Source organism: Sturnus vulgaris, chromosome 7, assembly GCF_052056855.1.
Source record: "Sturnus vulgaris isolate bStuVul1 chromosome 7, bStuVul1.hap1, whole genome shotgun sequence".
NCBI classification, from domain to species: domain Eukaryota; kingdom Metazoa; phylum Chordata; class Aves; order Passeriformes; family Sturnidae; genus Sturnus; species Sturnus vulgaris.
In genome coordinates this window covers 18,761,706-18,779,784 of record NC_142249.1, presented here as the reverse complement: position 1 = coordinate 18,779,784, position 18,079 = coordinate 18,761,706, and the positions used below count along the sequence as shown (strand labels likewise).

Sequence of the window (18,079 nt, the reverse complement as noted above, 5' to 3'; positions counted from 1 at the left end):
ATGTGGAGGTGAAGGACATAATTTGTGTAAGCATGTATCTGTTACAGTCTTCCAAAGCAAAGAAAAAAGATCAAAGGTTTTTACAAAAATGCTAGATGTCTTTCTTGGAGCTGTTCCAGCACAGCCAAGGAAATATGCTTGTTTTTGTAATTAAGTTTTAAATTTTGACCATATATTGTAAAATTTGTTTTATATGTCTGTGTCTCTAAATGCAAAAGCAATCCTGGGTTGCAATATATAGTCACGGGTAAATTGGATTTCCAGATACACACCTGTTAACTCTCCAGCATCTCTCCCACTTAAGCTAAGGGGAAAAAAATAATTTGCTTTAGTGGGGATGAAGAAATTAGCAACAATAAGTCCTCAGGTTGCAAAATAACTCAGTTTTTAAAATTAATTGTCAAGGAAGCATAACAGCATTTGTTGGATTGGTGTGGAGGACTGCATCTGCAAGAAGTATGAGCAGAAGTTTAAACACAAACCTTGCTATAGAAACAGATGCATATCATGTTATGCAGATTGGTTCTGTGCATTGTGATAAAAAAGGGTTAGGGGCAAGAGATAAGGATAACCATTTCTGGTTATTGACACAAATTTGTCTAAGACCTGTGGGTATTTATTAGCAACTTGCATGACACAGGGAATCATGTTTTCTTCTTGGTCCTGGCCTCCAATGATAATATAAAAGTCACTGGCACATATTGGTTCACAGTCTCAGTGGAGAGTAAGTGAAAATTGACAGACTGGGTTTGTCCAGTCTCTTGACCAGGTTTGAGCTGTTGGAGAAGCTGCAGTCAGACTTCTGTTAATCATTCCCTTCCCTCTCTGAGGGATGGCAACTATGAACACGCCCAGACCATTTCAGAACAAAGCAAAATTGGGTAATTTAAACTGTTTAGTGACAGTTTAAGTTTACCTATTTTCCTTTGGTCTTTGTTTCAGTACATTCATGCAATCTATTCTCCGTCTGCACTAGGGGGAGATAGAAGAAGGTTCTTACTCCATTGTAACAATCCTTCTCTACTGAAACAAAATATCTCTCTGCTCTTCTTTTCTATAATCCTCAGTGCTGGAGATATATTAATGTTAAGTCAGTCATGTTCTAGGTATGTAGCATATTATACTTCTGGATTTCAGAATCTTGCACTCTAGTCTTTCCAAATAACAGATAATACATATATATGCACCCAAATTTATGATCTACGTTGCACTTTAAAATAGGAGAAAAATCAGCAGATACCAGACACCAATTGAATTCTGTTGGTATTTGTGATACTGTAGTGGATCAGTAGTTTGAAATAAGTACAAAGGCAAATCTACAAAATAGATCTGGGTGGCTAGACAATGATACTAGCAATTATGCTTGTTTTACTGGAAATGAAGCAATTTCTGTTTGCAGCCTCTGGGTGCCGATAACCTCGACTCAGAAGAGGCTGTATAGTTAGTTGTAAAGCAAGAATTGCCTCTTTGGGCATTTGGTGGGTAGTTCCCATGTATTATTCTGCAGTTTCACTCTTTGTTGCTGCATTCACTCCCCATTTCCATGGTGCACACAACCCACCAGCACACCTTGGCAGGTGTGCTGGTGGGTTGTGTGCACCATGGAAATGGGGAGTGAATGCTCTCTGAAGAGCTGAGGTAGAGTGCCAGTGTTACATTGCAGGAGAACATCTGTCCCCCCCGGCTCCTGAAAAACAGCGAAGGCAAAGTAACCAAAGATGAAATCACCTTAGAGAGGATCTCAAAATAGGTATCTCCTGATAAATGAAAGAAAGGAGGTTCAGTGATTTTTTTAGGAAATTGCTGGAAAGAAGCTTTTTTTTCTTCTTCTTTTGTTTTTCCCCCCCTTTTCCTCCTTTTTCTTTTTCCTTACTTTTTTTTTTTTTTAGTGTTTACATTTTAATTTTAAATGAAATGTGCAATTTTTATTTTAAGGCTCTCAACCAGAATGCTGAACTAAGGAGTCGCTTGAACAGAATACATTCAGAATCTGTAATTTGTGATCAGGTTGTCAGTGTAAATATTATCCCTAGTCCTGATGAGGTAAGACTTTGGCCTTTAATGATTTAGAGTACAAACAAACCTTGCTAATTCTCACTAAATAGCTGAAACATTCCTGAAAATTATTGAATTTTTCAGATTGGCAAATGTTTATTCATAGAAAAAGTCAGGTTATATTTCCTTACCTACCATAAAACTTTACTCTTGTTTTCTATATGTCAGACATGAAAGAGCTTAGCTTTGTCTCTTTAGAGGAACAGAGAAGGACTCCAGTTTTGGAATATTAATTGTTGGCTGTGGGAATTAGTGAGGTTTTACTGTATTTGAATGTATCACACAGTAGCTAGCCAATTTTGTATCTTCGTTTCTTGCCAAATCAACAGAACAATTAATTATTTAATGACCTGATTTTGCAAGTGTCTAAAGGGCCTCACATTGAGAATCTTGAGTGGTACTGTTAAAATCAAAAGGTTTAGTCCATGAACCAAGCACTGCAGTAATATTTTTGCAACATCTAGTTTTTCTTGTTTTGCTTTCCTTAGTCAACAGATTACGAACATTTGTATTAATCACAGTGAGCTTTCCTTGTGACAAATCTCAATTTGTGGACTATAATCTATTACAATTAGTATGGTCACTTTGGCAACCATTCTGCTTGCATTTTACAAAAATGTTTTTGATTTGTCATTTCCACTATTTTTTTTCTATGCATATGCCATTTCAACTAACATAGTCTTGTCTCCTAATTATTTCTTCCAATAAGCAAGAAAGTTTTTGTTTATTAGCTCTTTGAAAATGTCTAAATAATTCTTCCAAGAATCCAGCATGTTGGAGGTTAGCAACAGACAGAAGTGAAGTGGTGTCACAGCACAGCAATGTGCAGTGAAGTTCTGGGCAATGACCTTCTCTTCTGTTCTGTATTTTTTGCTGGTTAGCTGTTTCTTTTTCATTTGTTCATCACTGTCTTGGTAGAAGTATGCCTGACTGAAGAAGTTTTTCAAAGTTTCCAGATCTCTCATTCATTTATCTTGCTTGTTTTATATATATCTATAATCTTGCAGCATGTAGGTAATGGCTGTGTGAGGGTCTTTTTCAGGTAGGAGAATGTGTATTTTTTTAAGTCCCTCTAGTTTATGTGAAACCTCAAAGTTTTGATCGCTTCCTGTAAAGATTACAGTAAAATGAACTTATAATGAGTTTTCATTATAATTCATCAAGCATCACAATCCATTTACAATGTTATAAATCCTAATGAAAAAGGAATGGGTTTTGACCTCTTGGCTTGTTTATGCTTTTTTGGGATATTTTGTTAGTGCATTTTGAGGTAACTGTGTAGAATGATTCTACAGAATTAAGATGTCAGCAAAACCATATGCAGGAGTTCTGGAATAAGATTAATGGGGATTGTGTTCCAATCTGAAGAGTTAACCATGTTTAAAAGGGCTTCAGTAGTTTCATCTGTATTATCTCCCAGGAAAAACATGCTATATAAATTAAGGGATTAAGTCTGAGATCTGTTTCCCTCCACAGCAAAAGATACTGTCATAAAATGGTGCAGAGAGAGAGCATCTTAATTTTTCTTAATGTGATAGCCTGCAGGGTAACATTGAAATCTGGTGTTCCACCCATCACTAGCAGGAAGAGGAGGATATATTTCACTATTTTAGCTTGCTGCACTACTGACATCGACATAGCACAGTTTTGAATCCTTGACTTTGCTGTTACATTTCTTTATAATAAAACTTAGAGGGTTCATTCCCTTTAGTAGTATTGAGTCAGTGTTAATGGCATAATGCAAATGAGACTTGGAATATAAACATAGAATAAAAGCCAATAAAAATACATATTATAGCTATTCTCCTAAATATTCAAACATTTCAAACACTGTTACTAAACTGGTTCACAAGGTCATTTATTTGCAAAGTAACTTACAACTCCCTGACCTTATAGAATTTTATAATTAAATTTTAATTTTATCAAAGCTAGCTCCCAGTGATTTAATTTGTTGTTACCAGATGTCATTTAATCTGAAATTCATGGCTGAACTTGTCTGACACAATACAGCGATTGTCCACAAAATCAGTTCTCTGCATAGAGATGTAGATCTGTAATTTCATGCTGCTAAGACTTGGCAGTAGATGCTGGGCAGGCCTCAAATGAAGACATGTGTCTCACTGTTCAAAATACACTTTATTTTGTCATCTTCAGTCTCATCTATTGGGTACACACAAAATCCTACTGAAATGCTGTCTTTACTCTCTGTGCTTATATTCGGCATAGAAATCTTATTCAGGTGATTTACCCCTTCTATGCATATTTCTTTAATATTAGAAATAATGCTTTTACTTTTCTGTGCTTTACTTTCAGACGGGTGAACAAATTCATGTCAGTTTGCCACTGTCTCAGCAAGTTTCTAATGAAAGCAGGCTCTCTATGTCTGAATCAGTTTCAGAGTTCTTTGATGCACAGGAAGTGCTTCTGTCTGCCAGCTCTTCAGAAAACGAGGTAGGCTGTGACAGCATGTGGCAGCTGTGCTGCTGGACACAGCTAGGTAGTGCTACCACTAGTGAATTTTTCCTTTTTAGTAATGCTACTTAGAGTAAAAAGGTATCAGAAGGAATAAAGTGTAGATAAACAAATCTGAGATCACATCAAGAGTTGCAGGAGTTCCCTGAAGTGTAAAAGTGAGTTGAAAGTTAGTTGTGTCAGGAACTTATGTTCAGTACATGTCCCTTCTGGGCTATGGCAATTCCACCTAAGGATGGCATAGACACTTACAGCTGACTGTGCAGTCAATTAAATTTGGATTTTCAAATATTCTTAAAAAAAAATCTAGTATATAAGTATATATTCTCTGTAATGAGAGAAATAGAAAAAAATTAATATTTGTGGAAAAATAATTGTATAAAACAATTTAAAAAAATATTCTTAATGCTGATAAGATTCTTGTTTTGCAAAATGATAGATCGATGCTTACATAGTTTGTTTGCTGAAATATAAGTCATGTTTTATTGTTTGGTTCTTTATAAAAAGCACAAATCTGACTATCTCTTCTCACCTCCCATCCCTAGCGCATTGTGTTGTTACTTTTTTCTTCATCTCTGATCTTACTTCAAGCCACATATTGCAAATCTCATGTCTGTATTTGGATAATAAGAAATTCAGAAATGTGGGGACAACGTAGCATTTGTTTTGACAGTGCAAAAATGGCACTAATAGAATTATGGACTATTTGAAACATCCAGTTGTTTTAGCTAATAGTTTTGATTGGATAGAGATTATTTTTTTGAATATTTGTGTTTCAAACTTAACTATTTTTGTCTGTTTTGTCAGTATATTTTATAGGTATTTGAGTTAATGGATATTTTATTTATGTTTTAGGCTTCTGATGATGAATCTTATATCAGTGATGTGAGTGACAATATATCTGAGGACAACACCAGTGTTGCAGACAACATTTCTCGGCAAAGTATACTGTGTTTCAAACTTTGGGAAATTACATTGGTTATGTTCATGTACCAGAATTACTGCATGTCAATACAAGACCAACTCAGCTGAAAACAGTGAAGTTGGGCTTGTTTGTTCTGGCAGTGATTTGGTTGAAAGGAGAACTCTGTTTTTCTGAGTCTGATGCTTTCTTATGACAATAATTTTTTCCCTTCCCAGTTCTTAATGGTGAGCTAACAGGAGGCGCATTCAGAAATGGACGGAGGACTTGTCTCCCAGCTCCCAGCCCTGACACCAGTAACATCAATCTGTGGAATATTTTGAGAAATAACATTGGCAAAGATCTTTCCAAAGTATCCATGCCAGTTGAGCTAAATGAACCTCTGAATACCTTGCAACATCTTTGTGAAGAGCTGGAATACAGTGAACTCTTGGATAAGGCGGCTGAAACAGATGATCCTTATGAACGCATGGTAATGCATTTAGTGAAGCACTTCTGTCTGTGCTAAAAAGGGAGCTGATGAGTGGGGTCTATGCAGGGTTCTCTCTTTCTCCTCCTGGTCACGGACAACAGACGTCCCCACTGGGTCAGAAAAGTGTTGTGAGCAGTTACAGGTGGTAGGTTTGATCTGAACAAGGCTGCAGGATTCTCTTGGCCTCAAACCAAGTCCTGCAGTTGTAACTCATTTCTTTAAGACTGATCTCATGCTCTATGACTGTACATGTAGGCATTGGCAGTTTCTAACTCTGCAGCATCCTTTCCTGGCTTTCAGTGATCAAATCCAGCAGCCTTCAAGACTTAAGCAAGTGTGTGGCTGCCTTATGATCAATATAGGTATGAAAGAGATGTCCTCTCAGTCAATTTCTAAAAGAGATGTTTCAAAACACCAGAACAAAGTTTGCCTGGGCAGCCTGACTTCAGCTCCCCTGTAAGTCTGTTTTGGTTTTTTAACTGATAGCCAGCAGCCTGTCTCAGCTCTCAGGGTGCCTTGATCTGTCTTGTCTCCTTTTCCTCAGAAGACCCAGGGAAAGGCTGTAAGGGAAAGTTGGCAGTGTTGCTGCTGAACATATCTGCTGTTCCCTGTTATGGGCTGGCAGCACTGTGGATAACACTGTGGATAACTGGGAGAAGAGAGGCTGCCTTTGGCTGTTACAGAATAGCTCAGCCAAGTCCCTGAACTGCCGTGTTCACAGGGCCTGCAGGAGAATGAGGAGTTCTAAACACTGAAGAAGTTGAACCAGTCTCGAGAAAGGGAGTTGAATTTTTCATTATCACATTCTGTTTTCTTACAAGATTCAGGAGATTATCATGGTAGGTCCCTTCCAACTCAGAGTATTCTGTGATTCTGTCCCTCACAAAAGGACATTCTCTCCCCACAAAAGAAGATTCTTAAGGAGTGGGCAGGATTGTAATGAGACTGATTGCCTTTGCTGAAAAGTTTGAAAGGTCAGTATTGAAGTAGTAGGGACAATTCAGAAAGGCAATGCCATGGTGCAACTGAAAGCTTCCTTGGGAATGTGGATTCTCTTCCCTTCTCTGCTACGGGAGATGTCTACTGCAGTACTTGGGAATGCAAGCCAAACTTTTAAGCAGCACCCCTAAAAATGCAAACTGCACACCTGATCTGAGGTGAGACTACTGTGGGACTACTTGGAAAAAAGCTGAATACCCAAAGCTTGTGGCAGCAATGCTGTGAATATGTTACTGCTCGTTCACTGTTCTCTGAAAGATCAGGACTTTGCTATCTTCAATAAGCATCCAAAAGTAGTGGAAACCTTTTTTTTTTTTTTTTTCCCATTGCTCTCTATATCACAAGCATAGTAAGCTCCTTTGCTTCTCTGGAGTTGTATTGAAAAGGAAGTTGAAATTAATCTGAAAAGAGTTTTAGAAGAATGAAGGTTTTTACTGTTGAAGAAAAGCCTGTGAAAGCAGTGTTCAGTGTTAATTTTGTTGATGCTGCATTCCTGAATAATACAAAATGAATAGACAATGGAGCACCCATTACAGAGTGGGAAGAAAACAAAGCACGTGAAACCTCACATGAGGGCTGTGTCCTCACTAGCAGGAGGAGAGGGGAACGTGGTTAAGATTTGCCCCACTGGTAGCATATTGCCAATGGCTGACTCATTTTTATCCCTGTATTTTTTTTCTGAAGTTTTGTTCGGACTTCTGACTGGCTGATATGATTTTTTCTTTTTTTTAACTCTGCAAAGGGGACCTGTAAACTAAATAACCATGGCATGTCACTTAACTTATTATTCCCATTCAGGCCTGGTTTAGAGATTATTAAATTGTAGTTGTACATATAGATAAGGGGCTGTTAAGGCTGCACATGTGTGGAAGATTTGGAGATAACTCTGCACTAAGGACATCCTAAGTGAGAGCTGTTTATGTTTGGCACTAAATAAAATAGTTCCCATAGGAAAATGGTATGTACTTTTGTAATTAGAAGTTAGTAAATAATATTTATTCATGGGAAGAAGGACTAGAGCTGGGTCTGTTTTAGGTCACTAATGATACACCTGGTCAAAGGCAGAAAATCTGTGTCACATGAAGATTGTCATTTTAAAAGGACTGTTGAAAGACTAAATGAGGCCATGAAGAAAAAGAAATTATACCAACAGAAGAAATAAAGTTTATACTGGTTCTGGCTGGGATGCACGGTTTCACTCTCAGGCATGCTTCATTCATCCAGTTGTCACTCTGAGCAGAGTGAGTTGTGTGGTACCACATAGTGGTGGCTCATACACAGGAATGTCTGCCTATTCTCATGCTCTGGTCTGTATTTTCACAGGTTCTCATAGCTGCCTTTGCAGCATCAGGCTATGCCTCTACGTACTTTAGAGCAGGAAGCAAGCCATTTAACCCAGTGCTTGGTGAAACTTATGAATGTATTAGAGAAGACAAAGGATTTCGATTTTTCTCAGAGCAGGTAAAGCTTGTTTCTAGATAGACACTCCTGTTTAGATTTATATCTTTTGTTCTTTATTTTATAGAATTATCTTTCTACTTAGAATGATTTGCTTTCTTAGAAGCAAATATATATTTCTAGTATGAGTGGACTTCATTAAATGCTAGAAGGAATACATTTTTATAGTAATCACAATGAACTGTTTTAAGTACAGTGTTTTAAGTACAACCACTTAAGTTGTATCTGTTTTCATAGCAACATGGGCTATTTAGTATTTTCATATTGCAATAATAATTGTACTGTCTTAGGAATGAAAATTTAATGTTTTCAATTCAACCAAACTGTTTTTCAGGTTAGCCACCATCCTCCCATTTCGGCCTGTCACTGTGAATCGAAAAACTTTGTGTTTTGGCAAGGTATACTTTTTAATTCAAAAGCATAACTCCTTTTTTTCTTGTCAAGTAAAAACTTTGTAAAAGCTGAGCTTTGCATTTTGAACTTGCTCAGAATTTCTATATTTATTATTTTGAAGTGACATTGTAAACTGATGATCTGATGTATTTTACTCCAAATTCTCATTAGGAGTGACCAAACCTGTTACAACTTCCCCTATCACTTGCAGCCTGTTTATACTCTTCCTTTTAAAAAGTTTTTGCCTATAAAATTACTATTTCTTACAAACACAAGCAGTTCTTTTTACAGCTGAAAAAATTACTTTTTTTCCTTGTACCTACTGATGTATGCCTTTATTTTGCATTGAATGTTTGCACAAGACATTTGACAATCATGCAGCACAGACATGATTCTTAATTAAACTGACATTTATTTTTTCTGACCTAATGTAATTTTCTAGTATTATTTTTCTTTAGTATTTTCATGGAAAATTCATACTGTATAGTGCCTTGTTTTGCATTGGGTAGTCTAGCACAGATGGTCTGGTGCCACACATCAGTGCAAGGGGGAGACCTTGGTCATTGCAGTTTTTTAAGTATTTCACTATTATATTCAGATATCAGGTGGAAAAACAAATTCTGGGGGAAATCAATGGAAATTCTGCCTGTTGGAACCTTGAATGTGACTCTTCCAAAGTAAGCCACTGTCCTCTCTCCTCTTGTGTTCAGTCTAGTCTGTGCTGCCTTGTGGGTGGGTTGGGGTAAGCAGACATCATGTGGATTGTACTGGTGAGAGTTGGTGCCCAGTTCTAATCTCTCCTTAGTGGTCAGGTGGGGATACAGAAACATTTTTGATCCTGAAGATCTGTTTTTGGCTTTGGAGGAAAAGTAAACACTCTAGAAAGTGATGGTGAGAGGGAGATAGAAATGTTAGAAATGTTTTGGGAGAGAGAACCCATGATTTATATAAATGTACAGCAGTGATGAGCCATTCAGAGCAAGGCTGCTGTGCAGGACTGGCAGCAACTGGTGCTGTCCTAAGGCTCTCAATGCCACTGAGAGTTCCCTCAGAACAACCAGGCAATGAAAGGTCTTTTGGATAAATCAAAGTATGTTCTTCATACTTTGTATGAAGATGTTGGCAGAGCAGTAGCTTCACTACCACTGAGACTAGTTGCAGCTTGTAAATCCTAAGAGTATTCAAGGGTGGAAACTTTAACTGTCCTCTGTTTTTGCAGTGGTGTTCTTGCTCCTGCACATTGCAGCCAGCCTTTCTTCCTGCCTCTAACAGTAAAGCATCACTTGACCTCTTTATACATCTCATGAAATTGAAGTAAATGCAATCTGGAACAGTTTTGTCTTCTGTCTTCATGCCTTTCCCTAAACTCTGAAGGAGAATGTGCTTTCCACAATATAATTCTCTGGTTTTATTCTCTTGTTTGATTTAGAGATGTTCTGATTGGAAAGTTGTTACAAAGGGAAAGGGATGATGTGCCAGTGTGCTTGATCTGCTTTTCATATTTATTTTGTTCTGTTTGTGATTTAATTACATTTTCTTCTTATAGTCTCGGTTCAGCCTTGTGTTGATCTGTGGGTCACTGTCCTGCCCCTATAGGAATTGTGGCCAAAGCACTTCATGCTCTGAGGACAGTGAATAGGCCATGCAGGGCTTCAGTGATTCGTAATGTGTTTATTTGTGGTTTATAGCACCTTTCTGTAGTTCTTTGCACTGGAGCTTAGGTGAGCTTCTCTAAGGAGTATTAGTGATGTACCCAGACACAGGACTTTGTCATCTGTGCAGGTGTTTTTTGGGCAATATATTTTTATAATAAAGGAGCAATATTTTACTTTTTTTCAGTAATGATCATGATGAATAGATGTTACCAACTGCTTCTTAATCTGTTCTTAGGTATGGAGATTACTATGTCTGGAACAAAGTCACTACTTGCATACATAATATTCTTAGTGGAAGGAGATGGATAGAGCACTACGGAGAGATAACTATCAGAAACACAAAAAGCAGTGTTTGTATTTGTAAACTCACTTTTGTCAAGGTAACATATAGATGCTAATATATATCTTATATTCATATAACTGCGTAATTTAAGGGTACATCAAACTGTTTCTTCACTATTCCTGAAGTCCACATTTCACATTTTATCTTTGATTTCTTTAATCAGTATTCATAAAATGTAAATTGTCAAATGAGAATGCTCTTTCAATTAGTATGATTCTATTCCACTGAACATTTGATATCAGCGTGTTCCATTGCTGTATAGCTGTGTGCTGTACTGTTGCTGGATTTTGATTAAAAATGAATTTTTTTTTTATATTACAAAAATGAAACCACAAATTCTCTTTACACTACCATGCCATTTTACTTCTCCTTCTACTAGAATTTGTTGATCAGTATTTTATCTCTTTATATTATGTATTGCTGCTTTGGTTCATAGTATTTTAATATCCAGGCAAGGACTATATATAAAAGTAGAAATCTGTATAGCTATGTTACTATCACGTATTTTCCCTAAAAATAAATTTGCCTTCACAGTGCAACAAAAGACTTTGATACCATTGCAATGGGCTTAGCATAACATTTTAGCAAAAGTGTTAGCAATGGGATGTTAACATAAATCTGAAATTTGTGTTTTGGTGGATAATCTGAGAATGGACAACTGGCTCTTGGATGAAGGTATAAGGGCTAAATGTGTCTAAGGAGAGCAAAACAGAGAAGAGAAACAGGAAAAAACAAGTAATACTGGCTGAATATCTTCCCTGCTGGTACACAGTAGTGTTCAGCACCCACAAAAGGATTCCCATACAAGTACAGGTATATTCATTCAATCCCTCCTCACGTAGGAAGAGGAGTGTTTGCTGGCTGTGACAGGCAAAGGGCCATTTTTGCAGAATGGTGTGGGATTTGGGTTAATGAGTGACAGTGTTGTTCCCGGATGTGCAGATAATTTAAATACTTGTATGTCAAAACCACATTGTAAATTATTCAGAGCTTCTCCTATACTAAATCAGTTCACGTTAGGACCATATGATTTTTCCAATTTTGATATTCTTAATTCCAGGTGAGCTGTTCCAACACAGAATTTGGACAGCTGGCACCATGTGCCATTAATTATGTGTATTGGTACAATGGGTTGTTGGAAAAGCAGTGTGAGCTAGTAACTCTTGGTTAAACTTGCAGGTGAACTACTGGAATTCAAATGTAAATGAGGTCCAGGGTGTGGTGATAGATCAAGAAGGGAAGGTGGTTCACCGCCTTTTTGGAAAGTGGCATGAAGGCCTCTACTGTGGGGTTGCACCTTCAGCCAAATGCATATGGAGGCCAGGTAAGGAGGGTGTTGTAGGGTAAACCTAAACTGTGTGAAGCTGTTTTAGCCTTCATTTTAAATACACAAAATAATACTAGAGAAATTAAAATCCTCTCTAGACAAACAACAGTTTACATGAGTATATAATAATGCTAAATGGAAATGTTTTTAAAGGTCATAATCTTTTACATCTCAGTCTGACTCCTGGTCAGATGTGCTGGACCTTGGTGTAACAGAAGAATAAATAAAATTAAGAAGAAAATTGGGCCTCTGGGATGGCCTGTTTGCCTTCTTACAGAGAACAGGGTAACTTTTTTGAATTCAACAAATAGGGGTTTGTTGAGTTGGTTGTCTTAATGCTTTATAAGCCTAAAGGATTGACCTTCAGAGGTGGTGAACACTTGGGACTTTCAGGATCTGATTTCAACTTCCTGCTTGGTTAGAGGCCTGAGGTTGAATTAGTCATCCTTTGTACCTGTATCTTTCATACATGCACTATCCAGGAATTACTGTTCTCAGAATTTAGAATCCTACTTTGTAGTTTTGGTATTTTGAACCCTACTTTGCAGTCTGCTCTCTGTGATGTGTGTTCTAACTCCTTGTAATGGTGAATCAGTCTGTGAGTGTGTGCTAAGTTCCAAAATGAACTCTAAAGGTCAGTTAAGGTTAGGTTTTAGACAGGCATTTGATAAGTCCACTTTCTGGGGAACAGGAATCTGTTTTTAACTTGAAAATCTTGAAAAACCTAGGTTTTATTTAAAGTGGAAGGAAGATCATAAAAGTTTTGAATCTATTAACATGCAATTGCAATCTCTGCTGGATAAACAGTTGATATTAATATTTAGTGAATTTTGTTTCATCTAGAGAATAGCTTCTGATGCTTTTTAATTGTAAGAGTAAAATATAAAAAGTAATTTTCTGTTAAAAGCTTAGAAATAAAGGAATCTCTTGTGTATTTAGAATAATAGCTTAAAAAGCTTTTTTTCTTTGTCTTATGTATTCAGGCTCCATGCCAACCAATTATGAGCGTTATTATGGATTCACAAGGTTTGCTATTGAGCTCAATGAATTAGATCCCTTACTGAAAGATCTTCTTCCTGCAACAGATGCACGATTCAGGCCAGATCAAAGGCAAGAATGTTTATTTATACATTTAATATTTGGTGGGCTCAAGGCTGAGTTTGGCTGAGTCTTGAGTTTTGTCTGTATCTTCACTGCAGTCTGAATTAAGCTGTGGAGAATTCTGCTAGTAGAGAAGATAGTATTGCACTCAAATTTCTGCTTAACCCAGCTGAGGGAAATTAGGAAGCTTCTTGTTGATGTTGTAGAGCTATAGTGCAGCCTTGGGGCAGATTCCTCATGACAAACTGAAAAACAGGATCTGAAATGCTGTGCACTTCTGCTATGGATGGAAGCAACACTAATTCCCTCCAAATTCTCAGCTCATAGTCCTGCAGTGTTTGTGGTATGCTGAAGCTGGTGAACAAAGCGTGTGCCTTAGGCTGTGTGTCAGGTGCACATAGCTGGGGAGTCACATCTCAGGCTGGATCTGAAAGTACAACACCAGCACACTTGGCTTCTGCTTGTCTTTTGTGACGATTGGTGCTGGAAAATCCCTGGGACTAGACGCTGTGTGATTGCTATAGGGCCTGCTGTTATTCCTACAGGCTCCTGGAGGAAGGAAATATAGAAGCAGCAGCATCTGAGAAACAAAGAATAGAGGAACTCCAGAGGGCTCGGAGGCGGTACATGGAAGAAAATGGCATTGAATACGTACCCAAATTTTTTAAGTGAGTCTGTTTGAGCAGTAAGTCTCTGTTTTCTATCATGTAACTGGATGAAGTAATACAAGAATTACCACCAACACAGACTGATAATGAAAGTGTGGAAAGTTGCAGTTTTAAGAAAGATAATAAGATATCTGATACATACTTCTCTGAAGCAATTTCTACACAGTTAAGCTTTATAACTGAATGATCATTTTCTCATAATGCACCTCAGCTATACAAGCCTTCCTACTGAAGTGGAATTAGAAGTATAGTATTAGGATCTAAGATTTAACTAGAGCTTTTTTTGAGTCATTGCATAGACAAGTAATACCATGTGACCTGAACAGCAACATCATACATATATAATTATCTATAACTTCTATATATAAAGGCATATATATATATACTTAAAATTTATTTATTTTTGAATGAAGGTGGTTTTTGTTGGCTGTTTTTTAATTAAGCATTCTTCTGAAACAAGGAATAGTCATGCCACGTAGCCTCATGTCTAACATGGGGAATCAAAAGTGAAAGGATTGAATGTGCTTGATGGAGTTGTAGCATAATGTAAGCAAAATGCAGAGACAAAAAAATAGATAGTTAAAGGCTTATATTCTGCAAGCTCTATCTATTGGATAATCCCCTTCACATAATCAGGATCTGTAGTGGACAAAGGGGTTTTATCTGGCTGTAAGACCTGCTCACACAAATCAAATAGCAGATTTTCAGCTTGGTTGTTTTCTCTGTCTTCTGCTTTTGATATAGGTAGAGGTTGATTTTTGTTTTTAAATTTCTGACTGTTCTTGTGTCCTTTAATTTTGGGTTAGATCAGACAAGTGTGGAATTTGATTTTATATTGCATAAGAGCAATATTTATGGTCAAAACATTTTTCATCTCTTTATCTCTCTCTCTTTTTTATTTTTTCCCTTTCTACAGAAAAGTTATTGACGCTAATCAAAGAGAAGCCTGGGTTACCAATGAAACCTACTGGGAACTGCGAAAGGATCCTGGCTTTAGTAAAGTAGACATTCCTGTACTCTGGTAAACTGAGAATGTAGACCTAGTAAACATATCACTCTGAAGAAAAAAAACTAACTATGCACAATAAGTTTCTTATAGCTAAGTGTGGTTTGTGGGTCTACAGAAAAACCATATCATACGCATTTATATTCATCTTTATAATGGACTTTTGGAAGTGCATTAGACCCGGTCCCTGACTTCTGGATCTTTCTAATTTTGCAGCAGCCATCAAAACTAAAAAAGAAAAAAAAAAAAAAAAAGAAGGAAACAGAAACCTTTTAAAGTTTCATATGCTGAAAAAATTTCAGAAATAAAGAAGCAGATGAGTTATCCAAAGTCACTCGGAAAAGGTGGTAAGCGCAAAACTGCAACCGGTGCTTTAAACAGACATTAAGAGTAATACAATTTAAATTAAAAAAAAAAAAAAAAAAAAAAAGAAAGAAAAAGAGAAAAAAATCCATTTTGTTTCAACTATTTTTGTTAAAAACTCTTGGGTCACAACACTGTCATTTCTGGCTTCGGGTTAGTCCTTTGGTGTGATGTGCTTGGACTGGCCTTTGTCAAAAAGATATGCTTTTCTGGAAGCTGTTCCCATTCATATGCCATTGTTCATGCCTTAACAAAATATGAAGATGTACATTAAGTAATTTTAAAATATCTATGCTTAGGCTTGTGTGAAGGGCAGATTTTTAAAGCTCTAGAATTTTATCACAATATAAATACTGAAAAACCTGCATTATTTGGAATCAAAAGATAACCAAACATCTAACTGTATTTCAGAGGTATGAGATCTACTGTACATGCTTTAGCTTTGGGATGCTGACTGTATAATCAGACTGAAAAGAAACTGCTACTGGTTGAATTTCAATTTTGGTAAATGCATATGAGTTGCTAGCCAGAAAGTTCATATTCTAAATGACTGATGCTGAGATGCAGTCGTCACATTTAGTACTGGCTGGACATAGATCTCTCAGTGAATCTCATTTTCCCATAACTGTTTATACAATTAGAAATCCCTGAAGCTTTGCAACAGTGTTAAAAGCACAGAGAGATTTCATAGGAAGGTCTCTGGCTCCTCTCCAGAAGCTGGATAGTACTGTAAATGCAACTGGTTTCTGCCACACACACTCTTTATTTTCCTGGCTCTGTTTTTTCCCCATCCACTTTTCTTATCTAAATTTATGTTTGAGAGTATGGCAGAGGCTCCCACGTGTTATAGCTAACAACTTCTACGTGTGTTGCCAAAACAGCTTTTGTGCAAAATATACTTTACTTTTTTTCATAAAGTGGTTCTATATTTTTTGATTAAAAACAAAGTCTCTTATGTGTTGCTAAGCCTCAGTTTATATAAGTGGGAGAAGACTTGGCACTTTCTATTTGAAAATCTCTGAAACATTAAACAGTAGGAGGGCAGATCTTAATAAAAGAAAAGACAGTATTTTATAAGAGCTACATTCCACATGGTATGATCTAGTCTTCCATTTATGCATGTGTTATATATCCAGCCACTAATGAGAGGTTAGATTTCATGCACAGGCTCTGCTCTTCCTTTCTGCCCATATATGATATACAATTTTTCTTCTTAAGATTGATTCCAGTCCTGAGACCAAAAATAAAATTACTAGATAGGTATGTGATCTGCTAGCAGAGCTGCTTGGTCAGGTGTCAGTGCATTACCACACATCCCCAGCTCTCAGCCTGCTTCTTCCTTTTCCAGAGTCAGATCCCTTTACAACTGGGATTAATTTGGTTATTTAATATGAATTTACTTCTCCCTTGATTGTATAGCAAAGTAACTAGCAGGGCAACTAGCTGCTAATCAGTTCCAGTTTCTTCACAGAGTTCTGTTATCAGAAAGAACTATGAAAACCTACAGGAAATATTAAGTAGACTTTTTGTGACTTCTGAAAGGTCATGAATTTTTAATAAAAATTTGGTATAAAAATCCCTGTGTAGATTACTGGGATTTCTTCCAAAGAAAAATTTAAGTTATTCAATGAATGTTATCTTTTTCTTTCCTAGTTAGACCTAGTCTGATTTATTCTTATTTTAGTTCTGCAACTGTTATTATAAGAAAATGAAATATATCATATTTACTTTTTAAAATCATATTTGGTTAAGGTCATCTACTTGCTTTAACAATATTACACTAAGAATCAAACTGGCATATTATGTGTAAAATAGCAATTAATTATTCTATGTAGTTTTCTTTAAAACCAACCCTATTAGACATTTGCCCATCTTTTGCTCCAGTCTTTGTGTGCAGTTCACCATGATATTAGAAAGTATTATGTGTGTATGACTGCAAGCACAGTTGGGAGACAGAGCTGCATGTCCTCAAGTCTTTAATTAAACACAGAAAGGTGATCTTTAGTTTTACAGCATTCTGGCAGTGCTCTGTGAATGTCATTATTTGCAATGCAAACTGAAACTTGGTGGGCACTAAAAATGCTATCACTGAATAGTTTTTTACAATTGTTTATTTGACACTCCTTGAAAGAAAAATAATGCTAACATTTTTAAAATCTAGAAGATCTGTGATACACTAAATCTTTCTACTGAAGGCACTTTCTAAGCCAAGTGGATGTTAAATTAGTTAATTAGTAAGTAGAAAAGACATAAAATGATGCAACATAAGATATTTTCAGTCTATATCAGAAATGAAAAAGTTCAAGCAGATGTACCATAAAGCAGTTTCTTGTAATGCAGCATTCTCTGTATTCTGTGCAAAATCTGTTATTGCATTTTCCTCTAACATTGGCAGATATAATGGAATATCTTGTGCTGTTTCTTAAGTGGATAGGTATAAGGGCTTCTATCCAAATTACGATTTTCAGTCAACCTGTGCCATTTCATAGCATTGAGTGAGATGGGATGAGTTTTCCCCATCCCGTGCCCGTGTAGTGCAGAACTGAGTATCCCATGCTGCACAGAGTGCACCACTGGCTGTTTTGCAGCCTGGCACCTTTTGTAAATGCCTGCTGGTTTTTGGCAGGGCTGCTGCTCAGACATCACTTCCCAGCACGTGGGATTTTTTGGCTCCAGGACCAGACCTTTTCACTTCTACTGAACCTCATGAAGTGTTTCCTGGCCCAGTTCTCGAGCTGAGCAGTGTCCTTCTGGTTGAAGCTTTGCCATTTGGCATGCCACCTCATCCTCCTAATTTGATGTCATCTGTGAGCCAGTTATCAATGTAGTCTTACATCCTTGTCCA

At 36.9% G+C, this 18,079-nt stretch overlaps 1 protein-coding gene across 3 annotated transcripts in view; it reads left to right on the top strand.

The window, feature by feature from the left end:
• OSBPL6 (oxysterol binding protein like 6) overlaps positions 1-16,189 on the top strand; it is a 90,427-nt gene extending 74,238 nt beyond the window's left edge. For all 3 annotated transcript variants that reach the window (XM_088167966.1, XM_088167964.1, XM_014890060.2), the window contains 12 exons: positions 1,936-2,043; positions 4,369-4,506; positions 5,383-5,470; positions 5,668-5,921; positions 8,244-8,381; positions 8,713-8,776; positions 9,370-9,448; positions 10,662-10,806; positions 11,949-12,093; positions 13,080-13,206; positions 13,743-13,865; positions 14,782-16,189. In XM_088167966.1, the coding sequence (XP_088024092.1) occupies positions 1,936-2,043; positions 4,369-4,506; positions 5,383-5,470; positions 5,668-5,921; positions 8,244-8,381; positions 8,713-8,776; positions 9,370-9,448; positions 10,662-10,806; positions 11,949-12,093; positions 13,080-13,206; positions 13,743-13,865; positions 14,782-14,890 (1,518 nt within the window). In that variant the 3' untranslated portion in view covers positions 14,891-16,189. The remainder of the gene's footprint in view (positions 1-1,935; positions 2,044-4,368; positions 4,507-5,382; positions 5,471-5,667; positions 5,922-8,243; positions 8,382-8,712; positions 8,777-9,369; positions 9,449-10,661; positions 10,807-11,948; positions 12,094-13,079; positions 13,207-13,742; positions 13,866-14,781) is intronic.
• Positions 16,190-18,079: the final 1,890 nt, after the last annotated feature.